Genomic DNA, 27,393 nt, shown 5'->3' on the forward strand with positions numbered 1-27,393 from the left:
AGGACAAGACACCACCACCAAGTCAAAATGGTAACTAAGGGTTCCTTTAATAGTTGGGGGGGGGGTCCAATTTACCAAACTTCTTTAATATACCTAACCTATTTTACTCATTTATGTGTGTTATGTAGCTTGCTCTTTTTTTGTAGGCAAATAAAAATGTAAAAAGACATGTTATGTAAAGAAATTTCTTAATATTTTCATTAATAAGTTAATGAAGACATAAAGCTTCTTTGGTTTATTTGGGTTTTCTAGTATGTGCATCTCTTTAAAAGCCTGGTAAGAAATAAAGGGACAGAAACAGTAAACATCCCAGAGACATTAAATTCTTCCCAGTTTTTCTCAACACTTTACAATTTCTTTACTGCTTTGATTGGTGAAAATGATGACTGGAAAGTTTCATATGTCCTGGAGTTCCACTATCTTACGCTGTAATTTCTTTATGTTTTTCTGTACTTTATGTTTCTCTAAATCCATCTTTGTTTTCTGTATTTGTTGGAGGGAGTTGAGGGAGTCATGAACCGATTTGAATCCTGAAAGAGATTATGAGAAGGTATACGTAAACAATGTATCCAAATATATATTTTAAAAAAGTTGCTAATGAGCAATCCTGCCATATTTGATCATCATTTAATTCAAAGCATTTTAAATTCTCTTAAGATTGGTCTAAAAATGTAGAATAATATATTTCTTGTATGTTATAAAGATGCATTATTAGCAGTAATGTTTCAACTTAATGTGGCTTCACTGTGAGAATTAATTCTTCTCCTTCCCCCAAATATATTGCATAACAAAATAATTCTGTATTTCAAGGGAAAAATATTTTCCTCTTTATATTTTGATACATTTGCTGAAGTAACTGCCCAGCTAAAGTCACCTTTCTTTATCTGTACTTTGACAAAAGGTTTTGGGGATTTCTCTCTCTCTCTCTCTCTCCCCCTCCTTCTCTTCTTTAAATATTTTTATTACCAACTTGAAGGTTAACATCACAGATGAGACTTTAAATCTTCTCTGGAAGTGACCTGTGTGGGGGAGACTAAAGAGTAGCCACTCTCTGCTCCTCACTTCCCAGCACTTCACATCTCTTGCATCATCTAGTCACACAGGACTGCAGACCGACCAGGCCTCAAGCTTCTTAAGAAAGCTATTTCCTATTCAGAGGGGCCTTTCACAAGTCATTTCTCAGCACATTTATTATTATTTTTAAAAGATTTATTTTATTTATGCATACAAGAACTGGGGCGTAAGCCAGAGGTGCAGGGGTGAGAGGATTCACCAGAGACAGAGTGTGGAGCAGAACAGGTGGATCTACTGAAATACACTCTGAGGGGAGCAGCCCGTGAGACAGGAGAGGTCTGCTGCGCCATGTGGGTCAGTTCCCTGGCCAGGAATCGAACTCATGCCATAGTGGCTGGCGACAGCTTGATAGTGCTGAGCTGAGACTTTAGCCCCTTGTGCCACCAGGGAGGTCCCTCAGCACATTTTTTATTAAAGGCATTAAAGAAAGAACACACCATTAGTTTGGAGTCCTGTTTCTTAAACTCCCACTTTACAAAATGCAGAAACATGTAGATTGCAAATTTCTCTTTCCATCATCTTGGGTTTGTACTATTGGAATGAAAAAATTAAATCTCCAATACTTAATTAGAAAGAAGAGAATTACATTTGGAACACTATTCTTGAGCAGATAACTTGTTATTTTGATTTGAAGTTGAGGGGTGGAGTGGTGCCAGTCAGCTTTCCAGGCAGCAAACTTTACTTATGTGCAAGGACCATCTGACACAGAGAGACCAATGGCTTCTCAAGGCCAAAATTTGGAAGATTCTCATGATTTTTTTCTGAGGTCTAGAGGACAGAAAATGAATTGGGATTTTCTCTACTAAAGGAACCTCTGATTCCTGGGGAATTCTTTCAGAGTTATCACTTGGGGCAGATGGCTGCTCCCCAGCACCTAACCCACATCCTTTCCTTTGACAAATTAGATGAGCCTTTCAAATTAATCCTCTTTGATGTTAGCTCAGCTTGACACTGCTGCCATTAGCCTCCTTAAGAAGAAAAGGAGTCATTATAACAAACTCTATTAATTCATCTCTCCTTCTCATTTCTAAAGGTCAGGTATCCAGTCTGACATCTGTCCAGGCTCATTATCTGAAGTTCAGTGAGAGGGGCATTTGATTTGGGCACCTAATTTCATGATCTACCCATAAGTTAGGTCTTGGTGATCTCCAAGAAGATTCCAAGTTAAGGATTCTAGGACCTTAGAGAGTAAAAAATGTCTCACAGCAAAGGCAGACTGACACTGCCGAGTGGGAATGTGAAGCCTGATCTTATTTCCCTACCTCTTGGTGGTATGCTGGCATTCTATGGGATATTTAGAAAAGTCAGGCTAAATACTGAAGGACATCACTGATGACAAGATTGATCCCTGCCAGTAGCTCCAAGAAGAAAACTCTGAGGAATTGAATAGACAAAGATAAGGACAATTATTTAGAAACAAAATTTCTGCTCACCGGATTGATATTCATTCTGCATTTTCTCTAATTCACCCCAGATGAGTTTTTCCAGTTGATTCATCTTTTTGGACAGTTTATTTTCTATGTTCTTTGCTTTATTTAGTTCTGCTTCCTGTTTCTGTATATTTATAAAATTCTCTAATTTGCTTGAAAGCTTCTGTAATTTTTCTTCCATTTTATTTTCAGACTTTTCCTATAAAAGATAGTGTGTAGTAAAACTCTGCAGAAGAAAAAAACTATGTGGACTTTTATTTCAGCCTAGAGAGATTTTTTTTTTAACAAATTACCTCTTCAATGTTAAGACATTAAACAAGTAAATTCAAACAGTTGTCTTGTATCTAAATCTGTATTCACAGGTGTAAGAATTCCCCACTTTGCTTGGCCTTGTTCATTTGTTTCTAGAATTCTTTATGTTAAGGGAGCAAAGAAAAGAAGGGCTGTGATCTTGCTGCAATGCCTTGAAGTTTTGGTTTTGGTCTAGTGCTTAAACAAGTGTAGCCAGAGGTGTTTTAAAGAACTCTTGACCTGGGCTCCTTAGACATGTTCCTGGGTGTTAAGTGATCTTATTCCCTCGAGCCTCATCGCTCAATGTGTGTAGACTTCAGTTGGAATAATGATTCTCCACCTCTGCTGTCTAGAATTACCTGGACTATCCTCCACACTCAGAGATCCTGAGAAGATTGGTCTAGGATGGAGGACAGGAATGATCTAGTTACAACCTCTCAAGGTGATTCTAAGGTGCACTGGCACCGAAGGTGCAATGGCTGCCTGAGGCTTCCCAGCACCTTGTAATTCTCCCCAGGGGATTTGGTGCAGGATCTGGGTGAGATTGGCACGGTCCCTTTGGTCCTGCTTGCTCTGGCCCTGCCTGCTTCAGGAAAGACTCTAGTCTCTCTGTCCCTTGTGGTGGGAGACTTTTGCCTACAAGTGACCCAGTGTTCATCTCAGGCTCCTTCTACCTGGTGGAAGAGTCAGCCTGAATCTAGCAAAGAGCTAGTAGGTCCTCTGGGCTATAGATCTGACCACACACAATTCGATAGCTTTATCAGTGATAAAGTTGTGTGTTCGTGTTCAGCTCTAGGACTCCTCTGGTAGGGAGGGGGGAGGGATATATTTTACTTGTCCGCCTACAGTCCCTCTACTCAAATTCCAGACACATCTTTTGAGTCCTGCAAGGCTGGCAGCTACTGATGGCTGCTGTGCTGGTTGGGCTGGGAGAAAGGAGGTCTGTGAGCAATAGACACCCATATATCTGGGTAGTCTGACTCCAAAGCTGCCGGGTTTCTCTACCAGATCTGATTTAGAAAAGAAGTTTTGAAAACCTCTGATATACTGAAGGATCTCCAGGGAGTTATATAACTTGTCTAAAGCAGAGGTTGTCAACATTATGATATCTAAGCATCACCCAGGGAGTTTGTCTGGAAGCACTGATTCCTGGGGAGGCCCCAGAGGAGCTGATGCCTCAGCTGTGGGTGGGCTCAGGAGTCTGTATTTTAAAAAAAACTTCAGGTTCTGTTGGCACAGGTAGAGGACACTCTGAGAAATATGGGTTCACAGACTTGGGAGGATGGGAACCAGCAAACAGGGCCAGAAGCTAGGTCTCTGGATTTCTACTCTGCACTAAAACCAAACCAAACCAAACCACAACACAAGCGAGTTACATGGGGAAGATTAAGATGAACGTCGTCTAAGTGCCTCTGCCGAGACGTTCCCCCATCACGAGCGTCAGAGCGTGCTCAGCAGCCGTCTCCTCGGTGGGTAACGGGAGCTCCTTACCAGCTTCTCCTGAAGGAGTTTCAGACAGTGATTTATATGGTCGAGGTGGTCTTTTTCATATTTGATGAAGCGATTTTCTGTCCATTTTTGAAGGTTTTCAACTTCCTCACAGAGATTACTTGAAAGTGAATTAAATCTAAGGGGGGAAATAGGATGTTCTACTTTAATAAGTAAATTGAAATATAAAACCAAAACTTCACATTGAGAATGTCTGCAGTCCTTTCAGAGGGCGAGAATCAAAATGGCTGGCAGTTATGGGGTGTTCAGCCAGAGTTCAGCCCAGCTGCAGCCAACACCCTGCTGCACACACAACCTAAAAAAACATAATACACACAGTGAAGAGACAGAGCCACTCAGAACTGCATGTGTTATCTATGCAGACTTCCTCTCTGTGTGTGAAGAAAGACTTAGGTAAGTCACTCAGAGTGAGGAGTATTGCTCTGTGGTAGGGGTGGGCAAACTCCTTTTGTACTCCCAGGTTGTCATCTCTGTCTCAGGTGAAATATTCAGAAAAATTCCCCATTGCCAACAATGGGTGTCTGTGAGCGGATTCTTTGGGGAGAGGCTTGCAGAGGTACTGAGTTACTCATGTGGGCACAAACAGAAATACTAGGCAGAGGTGCAGGAAGGGGCTGCTGATATGCCATAAAAGTATTAAATAACATTAAATGATTTTAAAAAATGGAAGTGGATGTATGACAGAGATTTGAAAAGTCACCGTAGAGAGGTTGAGGGTTTGAGCAGACATCTGAAATACCAGAGAAATATGGGACTGAGAAGAGGTGGAATGAATGAAGAGACTGGTTGGATAGGTGTCAATTTCAAATTTCCTCTTAAAGTAGGAGGAATATTAGATGGGCAGGAACAATGCTTGCTTTTAAAATTATTCAGGCTACAATGTGGGGATGGGTTGGAATAACATTTGCTGTAACATTTTCAGAAAAAAATTATATGCAAATAGTTTGGATATTTATGATTGGAAATGGCTAAGATGTGCTGCACATCAATAGCATGTATATGTATAGTTCTTCTATACATATAAAGTTTTTGGTATATGTGTATAAAGTGTTTGGACTAATGGTTGGCAAAGAAAAGTTATGTGCAGGCATTTTCATTTTTTAATTAGACCAGGGGTCATTTAGCAATGTTGGGGGACATTTTTGGTTGTCCCAAATAGGAGTTGCTACTGAGTAGCATGAGGAGAGTCCAGGGATCCTGCTAGATATCCTGTAACCCACAGCACAGCCCCACAATGAAGAATTCCCCAGCCAATAGTGCCAAGACTGCTAATAGTGCCAAGACTGTGAACCATAGATATAGAAAATAAAATGAAGGAATGGGAAATGCAAATTAATTTTCCAATAGCTACATTTGTTATATCAGAGTTAGATTTTGATCTCTACCTCTCTGAATAACCACAGATTACTTTGGATAGAGTCGGTGATATTTTTCACATAAAAAGCATTACTTGATTCAGGCCAGGACCATAACAAAGAAGATCTATTTGGTTGCTCTTCTTTTGCTTAATCTAATCTTGTGTCCAAACATCTGTGCTACTGACTCACGGCTATTGGCTCTCAGACAGATAAACCCCTAGCTGATAAGTGGGCAACCTCATTTTAGCCAACTGTTTCCACTGTCTGGAATACTTTTCCTTAGTATACGCAATGACTCTTGCCTCGTTTCATTCAGATTTATATTCAAACACCACCTTAGTACAGAAGCTTGCTATTTTTGACCACAAGGAAAAAAAAAGTCCTATTTTCTCCCTGATACCCCCTATTTCCCTCCCCTGTTTAATTCTTCTCCAAAATGCTTATCGCCATATGATATATACTAATGTGTATGCTGTTTTCGCCACTAGACCCTAAGCTCCATGACAGCAAGTGTTTTGCTCTGTTCCTGGCTCTGAACAATGCCTGAAATATAGAACCTGCTGAATAAATAGTTGTTGAAAACATGACTCACGCTTCCACCTTTACTAGGGTTGTTCACAAATAACAAATCATGAAATTCTCAAGTGATTCAAAGACCTAATTTTTAATTAGGTGATTCAAAGACCTAATTTTTAATTTTTATCTTCTTTTCCCTTTCTATGCTAGAAACAATATATAGTGATGGTTAAGGGGACAGAAAATCCCCACATAACTCAGAGGTAGCTTTATAATTCAGAATTCAGCCTTCATTGCTCATTTCTAACTGTGTAAATAAATGAGAGAAGTTACTTTCATCACTGATACAAAATTAACATCACTCTGAATTCAACGAATCATTAAATGTGCCCAAGAAATATCTCTGGAAGAGCGTATTGGTTAATGAAATTCTGGATTAAGATAAAGCCATAAAGGCTGAATTACTATTTACGATCCTTTTATTAGGAGGTTTTGCCTGATAGTTAACTTGCTTTTTCTTTCCTTTATCTCAGAGCACAAAAGTCAGACTTAAATTATTTATGGCTAGAGAACTCCTAGGATAATAAGATATGGGCTGTTTTTGTTTTATTTGAAATTTTTATACCAGTGGAATCAGGTTAAAATACACACCAATGGCAATTATAGGGGAGAAAGTTACAAAAGGGTAAAAGAGAATTTCTAAGTTTATACCTATGTGCCTTGCACTAATTTCTTAATGTTCTGTGATTTCTAATCAGTGACACTAATTAAAAGCAATTCCAACTCCACTTTGATAGGCAATCTTGGCTCTTGGTGATTTCTAATTGTACTTGAACTTAAATCCCAATACCTTCATACCCTCCCATCTCTTTTTTTAAAGATTTATTTTATGGGCCTCCCGGTGGTGCAGCGGGTTGAGTGCCTCACAGTGGGGCTGTCTGCAGCCTCTGCAGCATGAGTTTGATTCCCAGCTGGCCAGGGAGATAAAGAACTGGGGTACAGTCCAGAAGTGCGGGACGTGAGAGGATTCACCAGAGACTTGAGTGGGGAGCAGAACAGGCGGATCTACTGAAATACACTGCTGAGGGGAGCAGCAGGCAAGATAGGAGAGGTCTGTTGTGCCATGTGAGTTAGCTCCCTGGTTGGAGATCTAACTCATGCCTCAGCACTTGGCCATAGCTTGATACCTGATACCGCTGAGACTTAAATCCCTGCGCCACAAGGGAGGACTCTATCTTCTATTATATCCAGGGGATGTGATCTTTCCAATTTCTAAAATAATGAGTCAGAGACTTCCTAGCTGTTTAGCTTTGAAAATTATTTACCACCATAACTATGATTTTGGATATTCTAAAACACAACTTCACATGAGTGTTAAAAAATTTGCTCATTCATTAATTGGCTTCTATTTATGTCTAGATGTACTGGGTGCTGAGGATAAAAAGATGAATAAGAGAAGTCCTTGTATTGGATAGTTTGTAACTTTTTACTGTGGTAGTGTTTTCAAAGTGTGTGATGAGATTTGAGTTTATGCATTTGTTTCACTGACCAAATACTTGTTCTTTTTTTATGAATCTATCAATTAAATGGTTGCAGGAGCAAGAGCTATCTAGGTAGTGACTAGTAGATGTTATCCTGCCATGCCCTTGATAAAAGACAGTTATATTTCATGATTCCCAACTTTTGCTCTAGAAGCAGTAAATTTTTGGCTTAGACCATAATTTCACTGAACATCTGACAAGACCCTTCCAGAAAGGGGAGACTCAGTGAAGATTTCGGATGACAGAACCTGTGTTTCTCTTTACAAGCTCAAGACAACATTGTAGGTTTTAAGTTCAATATAAAATATGTTTAGTTGACTATTAACCTTGAATTTTGTTAACATTTCTAAATGGGAAACTTTCTCAATTAAAATTACCTTTAATATTATTAAAATGAGTCTAATCTCTTTGTTCAGAGACAATAATTTCTTAAAGAAAAAAAGAAAAGAACTCTGAACTCCATTCACTTTGATTTGAGAAAAGACTCTGGGGAGAAAAAACCATCCCTGCTTACCTACTTTCTCTTTGAGGAAAAAAATACTTGCAATATATATCTCAATCAAAGGGTTAGTCTTATTAATGTGAAGGAATCCTTCAAATTGATAAGAAAATAATGAAAATCACAGTACAAAATTTGAGACACAGTAAAGATCGGCAATCTGCAGAAAAGGGAATTCAAATGGTGAATGGAATGCAAATGAAAACAAGAGATGCATGCATTTCACCCTTTAATTGGCAAATATTAGACAGAGACAGTGTTGGCAAGAATGCAGAGAATCTTAAACATTGCTGGTAGTGGTGAAAATTATTACAACATATTTAGCAAGAAATTTATGAAAATGAAGAAATACCTGAAACTCTTTACCTAGGAATCTTGCATATAGAGATAAAAGCACCTGTTTCCAGGGTCATCTAAGGATGTATACATAAAATTTTTTTGGTTTGTGGTAGCTATAACCTAATAAGAGTTTATTTATCAGACATATAAAAGGTTGATTACTGCATATCTGTAAGTTAAATTATTATACAACTATGAAAAATAATATTAGAATAATATTCATTAATCTGGAGAGACATGCAAGATGCAATATCCAAAAAATCAATTATTGAGTAATAGTGTATAGGATTTATTTTTAAAACCCGTGTTCTCTCCATCCATATAATGTAGAATATCCTTTTCCTTGTTCCATATTTATATTAACATTTATATATCATTGATGTTGCTTATATTAGGAAACTGAGATGGTGACCTCTTTTTTCATTTTTGTTTTATTTTGCCTGCTATCTTGAATGCATTCTATTTTTTCATAAAAAATCAGTGGAGAGAAATTTTATATTTAAGAGTCAAGTGTGTGATTAAATGAATCATTACAGCTCACAATTTATTTATTTATTAAATGAATCATTAGAGCTCACAATTTATTTCCTCAGGTTGTTACCTATATAATACTAGTGGGATTTTAAAGCTTCATTATTTTAAGTGAGAAAAAGACTGAAGTTTATACTTTAACAAAAGTGTCCAGATTCAGATTAACTATTAAGACGATTTGCTTCTAAGTCAATTTCCCACAGGACTGAAGATGGAAAAAAGAATCACCATCATGGTCAATGTCAACATCATTAATATCACCATCATCATCATCACCATCACAGCATCATCACTAAGCAGTTAGCCCTAGATCTCAAATATCCTCTTTCTCCCTCTTTTTTATGCTAATATATTTCCTCCTTTAAAACAGTATTCCATTTCAGATTTTAAGTACTTTTCCTCCCCCAATGAAACCAATTCTTAAACTGTATTTCTAAAACAGTTTACTTTTATACTTCTCCTTTGGACACTTTTTCTTAATTGTTAAGTAAAGGGATTTGATCACTCACCACATGGATACTTGCTGAGCATTATCATTGTGTTAGAATTTAAGAACCTAGATATTCTTTATTAGAGTACGAAGAAACTGGGTATTTTCTGTTTATTCAAGACACCTACTTCTCTGGTCTTTAGTGATTATTATTTTCATCAACTTCTAGGACACACATCTTTCCCATCTTAACATGTCTGAAATCAGGTGCTATCCTGAAATGATGGTGGCCATGGTTTAATTAGTAGCTTCATGTCTTAGAGGTACAAAAATATAATAGTACATCTGATAGTCAATGGCATTTAGGTATAATAAAATATGGTAAAGATAGAGAAATTTGGAGAAAACAGAATTATCAGAAAACTGGATTTGACCAAGGCATTAACCCCAAGTGATACTGGACAGGGAGGAAAAAGAAGAAAGGCTGAAAAGACAGTAAGGTTGCATGATCCAAGTAACTAGAATTTTCCTTTCTTTGCTCCACACTTCCTGGGACATGTGGTTATTTAAACAAGAAAAGAATATTGATAATAAGTAGGCAGAAATATGAGTATTTGTGGAGTCTTGTTTTCTTTACTGCTTTCTTTTATTGCATAGAGGAAAAATTCAGTTTAAGATGAAATAGAGACCAGTCTTTAAAAGGGGTGTATATGAAGGAGCAAATAGAGGATCTTAGAGGAATCTTAAAAGAACAGTTTGTCAAAATTATTTGATAATCTTGTGGAATAGATGTATCTTCAATAATACTTTGTGTAGAAGTATTTTAAGGGCCTCCCCAGTGGCGCAGTGGTTGAGCGCTGGGTTGCAAAGCTGCCCGCGGCCTCTGCAGCGCCGGTTCGATCCCCGGCTGTGCGTGCAGACCTCTCCTGCTGCCCGCTGCTCCCCTCAGCAGTGTACTTGGGTCCTTCTGCCTGCTCTGTTCCCCACCCTGGCTCTGGTGAATTCTCTCACCCTCCCGAGCTTCTGACTGTACCCAGTGCTTGTATAAATAAATAAATCTTTAAAAAAAAAAGTATTTTAATATGCAACTGTTGATAAGATAAAATTACTGTTCTTTTACTGTTATTTTATTTAAAAGGTTAGAATGAGTATATCAATTCAATAGAGCTATTATGCAAACAAAGGGAATGACAAGATTGATACTGATATTTCTTTTATTATGAATATTATATAAGTTATGTTAGTGCAGAATTCTCTTTGCATCAGCTTGTTGCTTTATTTCTTGGCCAAGTTCATATTCCTGGGAAAAGTATTTTAATGCCAACTCTTTCATGAGGCAAAACCCTTTGAAATGCATTTAACAGAATTAAAAATCTTCCATTCACTTACTTGAATTCCAAAAGGTTTATTTCGTGGCGATAATCTCCCTGGACCATCTTTACATTTGAGGCTTGCTCAGAACTGGAAGCCTCTATCTTGCCTAAGAGCTGCATTACCTAATAAAAGTACAAAACGGAGCTTTTTGTGTGTGTATGAAGAACAACCACTAGACTTAGAACAGTAATTACTCTGTATTCCTACAGGAGCTGGGAAATTGACTTGAGCCTAAAGCATGTTTGCATTTGAAAATATTTTGTAAAGGAATGATTCAACAGCTATAGAGTGATCTTCAGGGAAAGAGTAATAGAATAATAATTAGGGCAATAGTAACAGACTTGCTGTCTATAGTATTCTTCTTAATAATAGGATACCTAATGATAAAACAAAAACTCACTACTGACATGATAAACATAGTTTATCAAAATTACCTTTGTTATATATTTATTTTCTAACTCCATGGTGAACAATGTAAGCCACAAGTAGGTTCAGAGCCTAAAACTGGCCTAAGATTAGGCCTCAGGAACTTCTAGGTTAGGATTCTGACATAAGCACAAGTGAATCCCAAGTGAAATGATGTAGGGCATGGAAGAAGAGGGAAAAACAAGTTCCGGTCCTGGAGGTTAGGATAAGGACACCTTCTCCATTGGCAGAAACATTCAGGCATTTTCTTTAATAAAAGGACTGGATTAGAAAATAGAGGCAGAATCATAACTCATAATCATACCCAAATTAATCACTGTCAAAGGGAATGGAAGTATGTGATTGGATTTGACCAAAAAGATTTCAGCTCTTGAGATAGTCAAATGGAGGCGGGTGGATAGTTAACAAAATTGGAGTTTTCTTAAAAAAAAACCACAGAGATGAATAATGGAAAGGTTTGAATAGATAACTGTTGAGTGGGTAACCAATAGCACCTGAATGGCGGTTTATAGGAGGTACACTTAAAAGCAGAACTGCTATCAATAACATGACAGGCAAATACATACCTGGCAAAAACAAAGGAAAAGAAAGCAAGGCAGAGAAATACTGTTAGAGAGACTATTGTTCAAAGCAAAATACATTAAGTGGACTTTCATAGATGATCATCTTTTTATAGATGAAAAAGTAAAATCCATAGTGAAAAATAGTTTTGAATGCTTATTTGCCTTCCATATTGAACTGTGAAGACACAACTGAGGAATTACAAAGGTAAACTAATAGAGACAATATTAGTGATTTTTAATTTCTCTTCACTCTTTCCTGGTCAAATAAGTAAAATATAAGAACATAGGAGGATATGAAAAATACTGTTTATTTAGTAGGCTTATATCGCAAACATTCTAACTTCCAAACAGCAATGTTCCTTCCCAGTGCCCACTGAGCGTTCACAACAACTAAACACATAGGAGACTATAAAGGAAACCTCAATTTATTCCAAATAGCAGGAAAAGCACAGATCATAACTTTAACCACATTGTGCTAAAACTAGAAATTAGTGTGAAAGGTATAAAGAAACAAGAACTTAACCATTTGAGTAACAAACCTTTTAAATTCTATTTTTTTTTTAAGATTTTATTTTTATTTATCTATACAAGCACTGGGCACAGTCAGAAGTGTGGGAGGGTGAGAGAACCCACCAGAGTCAGAGCGGAGAGCAGAGCAGGCAGACTGACCAAGTACACTGCTGAGGGGAGCAGCGGGTGGCAGGAGAGGTCTGCGCGCCATGTGGGACCCTCACCTGGTGGCCGGGGATAGAACCGGTGCTGCAGAGGCTGCGGGCAGCTTCACAACCCAGGGCTCAACCGCTGTGCCACTGGGGAGGCCCTAAATTCTTTTTTTAATTTCAGTGTTGGACATGAAAATTTTCACATGAAAAACAGAGGATCATAATTGGCTGTGACCACATGTCTGGACATGCTTCACACTGACTGCTCCCAGCCATGTCTGAGCAGCTATCCTTTGATGAATGACACTGGGACAAGGAACTTAAAACTTAGTTAGGATGGCACTGCTGTTTAAGATCTGCTGTCTTTTTCATAAAAATCAGGCCATATTGCTGACTCTTTGCTTTCTTCATTTCCAGATCCCTCTAGTTTTTCCCCTCAATAAATCTCTTACACATCTCTACAAGTATCAGAGAGTAAATCTACTCTCTAATCACAATTTATATAACAAAGGATAATGAGAATATTTCATATCAAGTAGACACAGCCACATCTATAATCAGAAATAAATTTGTGGAACTTAATTTTTTCACAATTATACAAGACAGTATGAAGCTATGCAGACTAACCATTTATTTCACAAAGTTATAAAAAGAATGAGAAACCAAGCAAAGGAAAGCAGGATGAAGGGGCCCTACAAGGAGCTCATACAATTCAAGAAGAAAATAATTCAATCAAGAGTGGACAGAGCTAAATAGCACTTCTCCAAAGAAGACATACAGATGGTCAATAGGCCCATGTAAAAATACTGATCATCACTTATCATTAAGGAAATGTAAATCAAAACCACATCGAGATGCCACCTCACTGCCATTAGACTGGGCCACATTGAAAGGCCAGAAGCTCATACACTGTTGGTGGGAATGTAGACTGGTCCAGCCCCTATTGAAACAGTATGAAAGCTTCTCAAAATATTAAAGATAGATCTACCATATGATGCAAAATTCCTACTCCTAGATATCTACCCACAGAATGCAAAAACACTAATTCAAAAGGATATAAGTATTCCTATGTTCATTGTAGTACCACTTACAATAATCATTATGGGAACCTAAGTACCTAAGGACAGATGAATATATTAAGAAGATATGGTATGATACACACAACATGAATGGGGCTATATAAGTTGTGCCAAACAAAATAAGTTACAAAGAGAAAGTCAAATAGTCGATGGTTCCACTCATGTGGAATACACAGAAACAAAACAAAAGGTCAGACAAAACCAATCCTAAAACAAACCTTAGAAATCTGACCATAAAATTGAGGGTACTGGAGGGAGAGGGAGCCAGGGTGGACAACAAAGTGTGTATGGGGTCAAACAAACTGGTAGAGGACTATAGGTGCCTTCGTGGTGGGTTTGGTAAAAGCCTGACATAGGGCAAGATCTTTCAAAATAACTTTTGAGCCTGCTATGCCACTTCTGGGTATTTCTCCTGTGGTCATACTTACATACACACAAAATGATGTAAGTGTAATATTAAACTCTGCAGCACTGTTTGAAAGAGCAAAATATTGAAACATCCATTGCCCAGAGGCAGACTAATGAACTACCATAGACAGAGAAAGAGTGTGCAGTTGTAGAAAAGAATGAGGAAGTTCTCTATGTAGTGCTATCCTGATACGGAGGAGCTTCAGGATATATTTGTGTAGTCAAAAAAACAAACAAGTACATGATAATTATATATATATAATTTAACTATATATGTTATATATGTATATATTATACTATCTTTGTGTAATATAAAGGGAAATACGAATATATATTTATTTGCTTGTATATGCCTAAAGGCATACTGAAAAGGATCCACAAGAGACTAATGAAAATAACAGGGGCATGAAAGAATGAGATGATTTGTGACAGAAATTGGAGTCAAAATTCTCAAGGCATACTATCTTCTGTTCCTTTGATTTTTGGACTATATGAATATGTTGCCTTGGAAGAAAATGCCAAGATGAGAGACAGACACTACAGCCCCACTTCACTTTTGAAATTAGATGCAAAATCAAATATTGTGCAATGACTGCACTGAAATGCAGAAAATGCAAGAATGTTTCTGAATTGGGAAATGTATTAACATAGCACAGGAGGAAGCCAAAGACATAAACACCCAAACCAAAAACAACCAAATGGGCACTCTTTGAGGTCTAAAAGGCATTTTATAAAATTAATGTTTAGTCCAAATAAAAAATAAGTTGGAATGGATGGAAACTTCCTTATCATGATTAAAATGCATCAAACCAATAGCCAACAGCAAAAACAAAGACATTCCCAACATAATTAAGAGCCATATAAGCTGTCCCCTGTGCCTTTTATTTAACAGAGCTCTCTTGAAGTTCTGGTTAAGGCCTTAAGAAATAGGTAATAAGGATTTAAATGAGAAAACCAGAGGTAAAATTGTCATGATTCAATTACTATGATTTCATACCTTGACAAATGAAGAGAATCAACTAATAAACTATTAGAGCTTATTTGATGGGTACATGGAGGGGTGGACAAGAGTTACCCAATGAGACTGAGATAAAACAATGTGTCCCTGTTTACATTTTGCTTGTGGCTCCCATGGACAAATAATCAAGCACCAAACTGTCATGTCCCACAATTCCCCAAGGATGTCTACTTTGTTCTGTCCAGATAACTCCCGAAGAGATGTGTTTGTTTCACAAAGTAGGGCACAGGAGAGTTTGTGTGGACTCCTTGAGTTAAACCATTGACTGGGAAGATGAGAAACTGAGAGATTGCAAGTGGAAATGAGCATGACCAACGGATGCCGGGCAATATCTTGGCATGAGTGAACTACTTTCAGTCGTTCAGGATCACTGGGTATAAAGGGAAAGTCTGGAAGCACAAGAAGTTCCCAAAGAGCTGGAGAGATAAGCAGGAGCCAGTGTAAAGATGATTTTATCCAAGCTAATAGACTTGTATATTATTTTGCAAAAGATATAACCCATTGTAGGGATATAATATGATCAACTCACATTTATGTTGGAATTTTAATAATAATAGCTTGTATGGGAAATTTCTTTGCTTATAACCCCTCGTACTACAATATTTGAGGGTAATCCAGAAAATAAGGCTATAATGGCAAGAGTTGAATCAAGCGGTATATGTTTACAGTGAGTAATTGCTGGAATATAGCTACTTGCTAGAAATCTGTGGATAGTACTGACCTGTACTCAGACTGTGTATTCATGAACTGTTATATTTAAATCCCTTTGGAGAAAAGAGTTCTTTGAACAATTACTGCTTGACAGGACATTTTGATAAGCTATAATGATCTTACTTCTGGCAGTAACACATATAAGAGTTCCTTCTATTTTCAGTTACCTTCATATCCAAGTTCTTAGAAACAGTTTCTAGGGCAGACAAGAGCTCTTGAATTGTTTTTTCAACTCGCCGATGTTCATGCCTGATGAAGTGAATGTCTCCAGAAAGCTTCACAATGCTGGAATCACATCTAGTGACAAGATGGAAACTGGTTGTGAGGCAATAGGTTCACAGTATTTTTTTAATTTTTTTTAAATTTTTTTAAAGATTTATTTATTTATGCATACAAGAGCTGGGGTACAGGCCAGAGATGTGGGGGGGTGAGAGGCATCACCAGAGACAGAGGAATGGGAAACAGAACAGGCAGATTGATAGAAGCACACTGTTGAGGGGAGCAGCAGCCGAGACAGGAGAGGTCTGCCTCATCATGTGGGTTTCTCTCTGGCCCACAGAGTATCCGACTAGTGCTGCAGAGGCTGCAGATTACTTCATAGTGTAACAAGTTAGCCCCTTGTGCCACCAGGGAGGTCCAGTTCACAGTATTTTAATACTGTAGCCAGATCACCTCCACTTTGCAACAAAAAAATCTACCCTAGAGTAAAAATGTAGGAATAAGCAGAATTCAACTCTTACCATCCATTTGCTTTCCCTCTTTAAGATTAACAGTTAACTCACTGAGGTGTTCTCCCTCCCCGCTCCTGGTGATTAACCATTAACTGATTCCACCTGCACCCCCAGGAACATGGAAAATTGATTGTGTTACATCCTTAGTAAAATTCTCTCTGTCCATTTGAGGTTGATTGTGGTATCAGAAACAAACATCTGAGGAAATGTAACAGGGTGGTCCCCAGGAAATGGGGAGGTTCAGGTTCTCAGCCCCACCCAAGGGAGGGTGGAGCTGAGCAAGGAGGAGAAGAAACTGGAGAGGAGACTGAAGTGGGAAGGAAGCAGGATGGAGAGCAAGAAGGAGACCTGGAGGAGGCATGTAGAGCAGAGAGACACATGAAGAAACTGTGCTTGCTTCTTGGTCCTGGGCTGGTTGGAACAGATGTGGGTGAGAGATCCATGTGGAGGTTAACGTTGGCGGCTTTTATCTTGATTTTGATTTTGCTCTTTCCTTCTAGACTTAGAGTCGGACTGTTTTTGACCCTTCTTTATGGTTCTCCGCCGGAAAGTGCTTTTAGACTTGTGCAGACTTTCAGGTCTTGCTTTGGGCCAATCCCACTTGGGTGGACAGTTACCCACAAGGGGATGGGTTAACTCTGGGTGCTTGATTTAAAAACTATATTCTTTGTCTTTTCTGTATTACACACTAATTGTATTAAACTTCCTTTTCATTTAAGGTCTACATGTTTTGTCTTAATGCAGTGGATGGCAGAACCCAAACCTATACGGGTTTTTGGGGTAACAGGGCGCCCCTCTCCCACATCTGTAACAGAAACATCTTGCTGAGGGAAGTCAGGCACCTTCACTCATGTCACCTAGACTGCTGGGCACCTCCTTGGGCCTGGAAATATGAAGCCTTGCACTTCCCTGATGTTCCTTCACTCCTTATATAATCCTAACACACCCACATTTCAGGGAGTTGGTTTTTGGGGGCGACTACTCTGCCCATACCTTGACTGCCATCTTAAATAAGACTCCTTCACATAAATACAATTTTTGAGATTCAAAATTTGACTTTTTGTGGGTAAGCAAAAGATTAGGTTTGATTGCATATAATCCAACAGTATTAAATATTACAGGGTCTGTATATTAATTTGATGGCAAAAAATTCTAAAGTTGTTTGCTAGTGAGTTAGTAGATATAGCAGCAGCTAAAGGAATGCCCTAGTTCATTTTCATCTCTTCCTGGTGGGACAGAACCCAGACTGAACAATGAAACATTGACTAAAAGCAGGATGAGTTGGAATAATTGAGACGAAGACATTGGAATAAATTGGGGAAAATTTTAGATTTTCAGCCTGATATATTAATTTAGTCTTAGGATTCTCACAGATTTTGATGTTTTGGGAATATTTCCTACTGCCTATGGTTATGTAAATTGAAAAATGTTCCTTTTCTATATTAAATTCTGAATCCAATTTCCTTCTTTTAGCCTTTTTCCTTGGTCCCACATTATTAATACCCTTCAGTCTAGAAAAAGTGTCCCAGCCCTCTGGAGTCATCTTCAAAAAAGCAATTTCCCTCCTCTCAGCCTCTATCAAATCACCTACTCCTTGAGTTGTCTCAGTGGTTTTTTTGTTTTGTTTTGTTTTGTTTTTAATTTATTTTTGTTTTCTTACATCATTGTTCATTTTTGTGCAATATAAGATTTATCCTTCAGGCAGGAGAAGTATAGGATCTCAATGTTTTTAGGAGAAAAACAATTCACAGTAACTTCTAAATGAAGCTTTGACTCATAAGGTTGCATGTGGTAATCTAAGGAACTCTAGTAAAATGGGGTTAGAGTTGAAGATTAACCTTCTTGGGGCCTCCCTGGTGGTGCAAGGGGTTAAGCTCTCTGCAGCCTCTGCAGCATGAGTTTGATCCCCAGCCTTCCAGGGAGCAACCTACATGGCACAACAGACCTCTCCTGACTTGCCCGCTGCTCCCCTCAGCAGTATCCTTCGGTTAGTCTGCCTGTTCTGTTCCCCACTCTGTCTTTGGTGAATCCTCTCACCTCCCACACCTCTGGCCTGTACCCCAGTTCTTGTATAAATAAATAAATAAATCTTAAAAAAACTAAATAAAAAAAAAAGTTTAACCTTCTTCTTAGCTTGTCATGGAAGCCCACCCCACTCTCATCAAATATGGCCTCTTTCTGGAGAGGAAAGTTTACAAATACTGTATACTGTATTGATGCATAGCTTCAATACACTCATACATGCAAGTGTAGTGTACCGAAGGGCTGTGTCTTTTGTATCTACAATATCAAAGTTTGTCATTTAATGAAATAACTTGTCATCAGTAGTATTTATTAGGAACCACATTTTCATGTTGTCATGCTAAGTGTTATCAATATTGTTTGTTTCATGTCTATCAACATTTTTTAGGATCCAGAATGAATTTCTTTTTTCAGGTTTGTGGTGCCAAATTTGAGCCAAAGGTGGGTTAGTAGGGTCATTTTGCCTGAGCAATCCCTTGAAGGGGTACTAGTAACTGTTGTAGGGGAGTTGAGGGATGCAGAGAGAGAAAAACTTAGGAATTGATCTGATCAAAAATGGGAGCTGGATGGTATGCAGTAAAAGCCATTTCTCACATTTGTATATATAAACTATTATTATTAGAACAACCTGTTATTGGTCAGTACATAGGAGTGGTTACTGCTATCACCACTCCCTGCCACCTTTCCCTCTAGTCCCCACCCTGCCCCTTATTCAGGGACTACTGGCTTGGGCAGTGTAGGCTAATGGTTAAGAATTTGATCTCTGGGCCTCCCCTGGTGGCGCAGCGGTTGAGTTGATGCCCCAGCCAGATAATACACTGGCAAGCAGTGAAGGTAAAGGGCCTCACCCCATGGGGCCGAAGGTAAAAGCACTGGACTGCGAAGCTGCCTGCAGCCTCTGCAGTGCTGGTTCGATCCCCGCCTGCCAGCAAGGATCCCACATGGCGCGACAGACCTCTCCTGCCGCCCGCTGCTCCCCTCAGCAGTGTATTTCATCGGCTTGCCTGTTCTGTTCACCACCTCTGGTGAATTCTCTCACCCTCCTGCTCTTCTGACTGTACCCAGTGCGTGGGAGGGTGAGAAAATTCACCAGAGTCAGAGCGGGGAACTGGCAGACTGACGAAATACACCGCTGAGGGGAGCAGCCGGCGGCAGGAGAGGTCTCGCCATGTGGGACCCTCGCGGGAGGCTGGGGATCAAACAGGCGCTGCAGAGGCTGCAGGCAGCTCCGCAGCCCAGCACCCAACCACTGTGCCACCAGGGGAGGCCCTTTATTTAATTTTTTAAATAAAGATTTTCTATCCTTGATGTTCAGTAATTTAAGCCAGGATATCTTGGTTTCATTTTTCTCATATAAATTTTTCTGGGGTCACAGTTTTCCCTTTTGATTCAAATAAGTTTCTAGAAACTTATTCTCATATACATTTATTTTCTTAAGAATTCGTTCTGTTTCTTCTTCAGGAAAACCTATTAAGTCTATATTAGGTCTATGCTGAATGAGTTTTATTTGTCTCCAATATATAATTTCTGTTTGATATTATTCCACTCATCTCTTGGTTTCATTTAAACCTCTTTGTTATTTTGACTTATATTAAGATAAGGTTTACAGGAATAAAATAATAGGTTTATAAATGGTTTGCAGGAAGAAAAATGGTTGTAGTTTCAGCAGCATACCACCAAATTGAATAAAATGCCAATTTGCATTCAAAACAGATGTTTGGTGTTTATTTTCTTTGTGAAATTATATTATACAGAGCAATATTATACCTAAAGCATATCTAAGAAGGGGGTAAGAGTTATTAGTGTTTATTTTATTAACTTCATAACTTACCCAGATATTGGAAATATTCTTTTGTATGTAGGACATACACTAATAATATAAAATTTTTTATAAGTATGAATATATATTCATAAATAATATAAATAATGTATATTTGTATGTGTATGTACAACTGAACACACTTAAGAAGTAATCCTATAGATTTGATTTTCGTAATTTTTGCGTTGTTTGTTACCTTCTCTGATTCTCATAGATAATGCTCAGTTTAGGCCTATGAGAGTCCTCACTGATTGCTGAAATTGACTTTCTTTCATCTCTATACCTTTTTTCTGTATCATACAATTTAGCTGCTATTAGAATGCCACTAAATATGAAATGTCACTCCTTTACTTAAACCTTCCCATGGCTACTTATAACCTAATAAAGTCCACAGCATCCCTCCAACTCTGGACCACTTCTCTAGCTTCATCTCCCAATTGCCCAATTCTCAGTAAATACAAACTTTTATATATCATAATTAAAATACCCTTCTCATTGGTAGGCCCTTGAATATGTCACCATAATTTATTCCTCATTTCTTTTGCACATTTTATTCCTTCTTTTTGAAATGCTCTCCTACATTTCTTGTTCAGCTATCTGCTACATATCATTCATAACTCATCTCAAATGTCACCTCCTCCAGGAAGCCTTCCCTATGTCCAAAACTGATTTGGATATTCCCATAGCACCCCAGACTTTCATTTACAGTGTTCATCTCATTGTTTATATTTGGAGTTTGTTTTCTCAAGTAGAATGAACAGCAATAGGCAGGAGTATGTATTTCCGAGTATGTGTGATTCTACGTACCACACTGCTGGTGTATGGTAAGGACTTCATACATTTTTCTTGAATCAAATAGATGGCTACCCTCAGAGAAGTATGTCTTAAACATTTATCAAATGGAGATGGAGGTATTTCAGGAGAGAAGAAAGAAGGGCTGGCAGAAGAGGTAGTCATTCACAAGTCATCCTTGATGTGTCTACCTGAGTGGTTCTGCCATTGTCAATTTCTACAGATTTTTCTGAACTTTTACTAGTAATTCTTTTGATTTAGAAATCTCAAACAAAAGATGTTATTCAAAATTGCATCCATTTTACAGCAAGTCCATTTGTTAGACTTTTGGATGTAATTCATATACATCTTCAATTTTTTTAAAGATTTATTTATTTATTTATACAAGAAATGGGGTACAGGCCAGATTTGCGGAAGGGTAAGAGAATTCACCGGAGACAGAGCAGGGAGCAGAACAGGCAGACTGACAAAATATACTGCTGAGGGAAGCAGCTGGCACTGCAGGAGAGGTCTGCTGCACCATGTGGGACCATCGCCAGCCGGCCGGGATTGAACTGGCACTGCAGACACTGCGGACAGCTTCACAGTGCTGTGCTCAACCGCCTGAGCCACCAGGGGAGGCCCCATCTTAAATCTTTTCATCTTTAGACTTGGGTACCTCTGGGGATTGTATATTTGGTCATGAGGATGTTTGCTTGCAAGGGTATTGTCATTTGGACAGCTGAGGACTGTAAAGACAAGACTCTTGTTACTTGTGGATGGGACCAAATTGGACATTCCATGTAAGGGTACTTTCCTAGAAGTCTTGGATCTTATAGGTAGTATGGGGCGTTCAAATTCTATGATGCACTGTCTCAACTACCATTTCTTTACATTAGCTCAATGTAAAGATAGTATCTTGTTTTCTACAACATGAAACTTATTTGGAAAGGAGAATTCAGTGGCCCAGAAATGACTGCCAAATGACTTCTCACCTGGCTACTCTTCCCTGAAGATCTCCAACTCCTTGAGAGTGCTTGGTATTCAGTTCCTGTACTGCGTAGTTAGTTCCTGTGGCCACCTGGTCTCGAACTCTAATTTGGTCTTCTAAAATCTGTAATTTGAGTTAAATGCTCATTAATTTCTTCTTATATGTGATACAAGATCATCATTCAAAAGCATAGGCTAGAAAATGGAATATATTCCACAATAAGGCTGATATGTATCTGTTGAGAGTCCTGTACTGGCAACATGCATTACAAGCTTTCAGAGTGTTAAGTCCTGGAAATTCCACTTTTAAGAATATATGCTTTGGAAATAATAAAAATAAGGCATATTTATGCACACAGATATTTTAATAATAAAAAAATAAGCAGGTACAGTGTATTTCTATGTAAAGAATTTAAAATGACATATGAAAGAATTATGATATAATTTTATATTAAAGATTGTGCTTACAAATATAGTTTCAGCCTCCTTCTCAGCCTAGAAAGACTAGAGGGACATGAATCTGGGTGTTTGTAGGGGTCGCCATTTGGTGATGGAATTGTGAGAACTTTCTTTTCCAGATTTTAAAACTTTTCCCTCAACTTTCAAAATTATTACATTGAACATTGTAATTGCAGCCCTTGAAAAGTTGGGGGGAATACAACAAAGCAATATTATACCTAAAATTCTTTTTTCTTCAGTTAAAAATAAATTAATTTTAAGACTTGTCATTAGCTGCCAGCTTGAAACAATGTGATTTTTAAAAAGAACAGAGTCCAGAAAGATAGTGGCAGAGTGAAGATTCTGTGCCTCTTTCATACAAACATGTAAAACAAACTGATGTAAACCAAAAACAAAAAACCAAGAGGGAAAAACTGATTACCACCATACACAATAGGAGCATTAGCCTGATGGAAAGGGGTAGGAAAATCCTTAAGTGAACTTAGTTTAGAGTGATAATGGGGCAGCACAACTACAAGAGGGAGGTGTAGCTGTGGGACAGAGCCCCCTACAGCTACTGACTCAGCCGACTTTTGGGGTCCCGAGACTTGGCACTACACTGGATAAAGGCGTGCGTGTGCAGGCACCCAGGTCAGGGCTTGTGTTGCTGAAGAGCTGCAGAGTTCTGGACACGGAGCAAAGATTACTGACTTGAATCTGAGACTCATAACAGAGCAGATAATAACTTGCACTGAGTTGGAGCACCCAAACTTCCCTGTAGAAGAGTCTGTTGAAGATTTCCAAATACCTGCCACTCCCCCAACAAAAAAAAAATGCTTCACAACAGGAAGTTCATATTCCTGAGTTTTACTGGATTTGATCCTTTGATGCCTACTGCCTCATTCTTTTTTAATGCTACTACCAGTCTCATTTCCCCAATTATGCCAACAAGCGTAAAAACAACAGTTGAAAATCTAACCTTACTAAAATCTATACAAAATTGAAAATGAGGAGATAGAAGAACACAACACAAATCCCAGAACAATGAATTTCAAAACAAAGTCCAACCTTCTGTTGAGGAGACCTTACCAACAAAGAACAAAAATAGACAGAGTTGGGAGACATTTATAAAACAAATTGCAATAACATCAGCAGATACCCATATATGCCAAGCTCACTCAAAACAAAAGTTTTTATACTTTATAGTTTCTGGAAATGTTTTGGCTTTGTCTTTTTCCGAAGTTAATCTAGGAATTAAAATATGGAAGAATAAATTCTCAGCAAGTTTTCTAGAGCTCTGGGAAAAAAAATTCCCTTATTGCTGGGTATGTATTGGGAGTATAACTATTATGTATTAAATATACAAATCAAAGTATATATCTGGATGGATTGAAAAATAAAATCAAATATGTAACAACTACCCAGGTCAAAATATAGAACATTCTAGCAGTGTTTTGATATTTCTGAGAAAGCCAGAATAAATAGAAAGTGCAAACACCCTGAAGCCAGAGCATGTTTAGCATGTTCTAGGAAGAGTTTGGAGGCCAATGTGGCCCAAGCTATATTGAGGTCACATTGTGATGGGCCTGTGAGCCAGTGCTGCCAAGACATTATGAAAATCTCTATTTGAAATGATTACATTAACAGACTCTTGAAAATTTAGACTAAAATAAGCATTTAGGACATGTCTGATATAAAGTTAAACAATTACCTTTTATGTCACAAAATAGACATTTAATAAGCATTTTTTGAAAATAATTTCCTTCTCCATTTTGACATCAACAAGTGGTTGAAAAAATTAAGCCATTTTTCTCTTGGGCAACAAAGTATAATCATTTCAACCTAAATGATAGTGAGCCATTTCTATAGTTGAAACACTGGTGGTTTTAATCTCTTCAAACAGTGATGCCAACAGGGTTTGGAAAATAAAGAATTACCTCAATGTTTTGGCTGAGCTTCTTGACGATGCTGGTGATAGTCTGGATGTGGCTTTCCAGTAGCTTCCTGGCAAGTGACTCCTCCTTTCGAAAGCCTTGAGCTCCCTGAAGGCAAGCAGAGATGTCCTCCTTGATGCGGAAGGCTTGTTCAAGCAGGAAAGCTATGGTGCGCTCCTGGTTGTTCAGTCTGTCTTCTAGCTGACTTCTCTGAGTATTTGGAATAATAGGAAGAAAAGACTGGCCCCTGGTCAAGAGAAGGACACAAACACTGGGGGCATTACATGACTGAACTGGAGGAGTCAGATCCAGAGCTTGCACCCTCACTTCTGTTCCTGTTCTCTCTCCGTTTTGAATTGGGTAGGACTTTAAGCACATTCATGGTTAGAATCTTGGTTTATGTCCTAGGTTAAGCAGATCTGGCTTCTTATGCTTGGACCTTATATCATACATTTTTCATGTTTTCAGAGCAGGACTCTTCTGTGTATTTACCTACTACACTAACACGCGAAGTTGGGTGGCTTCTGGATCACATAAATTTAATACCCATAAATTAAATAGACGAGAAGGCTGCCTTCTAATAGTTGGAAGAAATGATAGCTCAAAGGCAAGATGTACAAAGACTCAGATGAAAAAAGCAAACAAAGTAAACTAGGAGAGAAAAAAGACAAAGTTAAGACCTATTTAGTATCAAGTCATTAGCCGTATTGGCGTTAGCATATCAGTCCTTCAACTAATAAACTTTTTGAAGGACAAGTTACTTTTATTATGTTCTTTTCTTTTTTCTTTGCTCACTTTTGTGTTCTATTCTCTGAAGTCATACATCATTAATTTTGGTTTAATATATTCATTAAAAGCAAGTCAGTGAGTTTAGTCTATACTCAAGGGGAGGAGAATTAGGCTCCACTTCTTAAAAATGAGACATTAAATAATTTAGGACTTTCTATATTTATATTTATTTTTTTTATTGTCTTACATCATTTTCATTTTTGTACAATATTTGATTTCTCCTCGCAGGTGTAGTCCCCATAATTCTTCCATCCCCACAGCATTCATGATCCATCACCATAGTTCCTTGTGCTCCTCACCTCTCCTTTATTTATTACAGGGCAGAGTGAGGGGCAACCCAGAATCCCAAAACCTGCTCTAAATAGGTTCCTGCCATCCACCGCATCCAGACAAAACATACTCTAGTGCAGAGTATGTTTCATTTCCTTTAATGAAAAAGAATTTAATGCAATTAGTGTGAAAAAAAAAAGAAGAGAAGGGAAAGCATAGAGAAAATGGTTTTCACATAGAGCACCCAAAATTACCCATCCCTTTGTGGTGAAATGCCCAGCCAAACTGGGCTGGCCCAAAGCAGGGGCAATGAGGCCCGAAAACTTGCTACAAGTTTAAGGTACCTTCTGGTGGGACCCATAGGAAAGGGGAAGAAGGGCCAGACAAGTCTGGAAGGAAAAGAACAAAATCAAAATTAACATAAAAGCTGCCAATGTTACCCCCATGGGTCTCTCACCCACATCTGTTTCAAGTGTCTCCTTCCAAGTTACCCAAGCCCCTGGTACAAGTCCAAGGCTGAGACACAAGCGCAGCTTTTTCACATCTCTCTGCTCCATGTGCTTCCTCCAGGTCCTCTCCTTGCTCTTCATCCTGCTTCCTTCCTTCTCCCAGTCTCCTTTCCAGCTTCTCCTCCTCCCTCCACCCTTCCTTGGGTGGGGCAGGAAACCTGAAACCTCCCCCTTCCCTTTGGACCCCTCTCCCTCCTTCCCTGCTGTTTGCCTCAGGTCCATGGTTTGCCTGCACCTTTTGTCTTTTTAACTTAGGACATTTGAGACCCACTACAATAGTGTCTAACTGGCTTCTGTCTCCTATTGTATCTTCCCTGTGGCTTCCCCACCTGTTGCCATGGAAAAGCTTGTGGAAAGCAAATCTGATGCTGCTCTGAGTTGGGACCTAGGGCCTGAGGAATGGTGGGGGCTTCTGTGGGGCTGAAAGGACAGACTTTGAAACCATAGGCAATATAGGAAATATAGCCTCCCCAATGCCCAGGGTTCTGGTCTCTGCATAGCCCTTGGTGAGTCTCCTTCAACACAGCCCACCTCTACTCGGCTGTTGGTGACTTTTGAAGGGCCTACTCAGCTTCAGTCTGCTGAGAAGATGGAAGCTCCAGCGAGTGAGAGACGAGAGACAATGGGCAGAGGAGACACAGAGGACAGCTCCTGTGAGACTGAGTACAGAAAGAAAATGAGTTACACAGCTCCTCAGGAGTTCCTGTGCTCACTGGGGTTCTGACCATAAGGTTGAACAAGAAGGATTACCGATTTTCATCCTCCCTTCCTCCTAAAAAAATAGAGAATCTAGAGAGAGAAAACTGTGAAAAACCCCCAGGGCAGTATGAGCTTTTCAAACTGGCAAATGTGTGGGCTGATGTAGTGAGTGCTGTGTTGTGATACCCAATTCTCTCTTCACATGAAGAAGGATTTATTTCCCATGGCTAACAGATCTGCAAGCAGACAGATCTCAATTTCTATTCTTTGGTAGTACCTGGGTGGAGTCACCTTGCCTAAGGTCATGCTTATTTCCTGGAGCAGCTCCAGTTTGGTGTGGTCAGAGTGTGGGTATGAAGGCCTGACCCACTTGCTCTATGCCAAAATAACTTTGAAGGACCTTCTGAGCTTAGAGCACTGTGTGTGGCGGTGAGCTGAAGCTGTTGGTATTGCATCACAATACCCAATTTTCCTTTTTTTTTCTGCTGCCATATTGTTTCCTCTCCTCTTCCACAGATGTTGATCCCAAAGTACTCCACAATAAACCTTCTGTTCAGCAGTCTCAGACTCAGAGCCTGTTTCCTGGGTAACCAACCTGAGTCAGAGGCGGCTTGGCTGGTCAAGAGAGAGCTCAGCTTGGCTGTAGGCGGATCATTGTATTT

General features: G+C 38.8%; 1 protein-coding gene across 1 annotated transcript; it reads right to left on the minus strand.

Annotated features, from left to right (window-relative positions):
- Positions 1–204: 204 nt before the first annotated feature.
- On the minus strand, positions 205–24,711 carry LOC119230312 (protein FAM81B-like; the record flags this gene model as incomplete). Its single annotated transcript, XM_037491353.2, has 7 exons — positions 205–530; positions 2,508–2,703; positions 4,287–4,422; positions 10,908–11,014; positions 15,927–16,056; positions 22,098–22,216; positions 24,468–24,711. Coding segments are annotated over 7 exons (1,066 nt in total), but the record flags the coding sequence as incomplete, so codon positions are not given.
- Positions 24,712–27,393: the final 2,682 nt, after the last annotated feature.

This window comes from Talpa occidentalis, unplaced genomic scaffold (assembly GCF_014898055.3).
Source record: "Talpa occidentalis isolate TD23 unplaced genomic scaffold, MPIMG_talOcc4v2.1 talOcc4.638, whole genome shotgun sequence".
Lineage (NCBI taxonomy): Eukaryota > Metazoa > Chordata > Mammalia > Eulipotyphla > Talpidae > Talpa > Talpa occidentalis.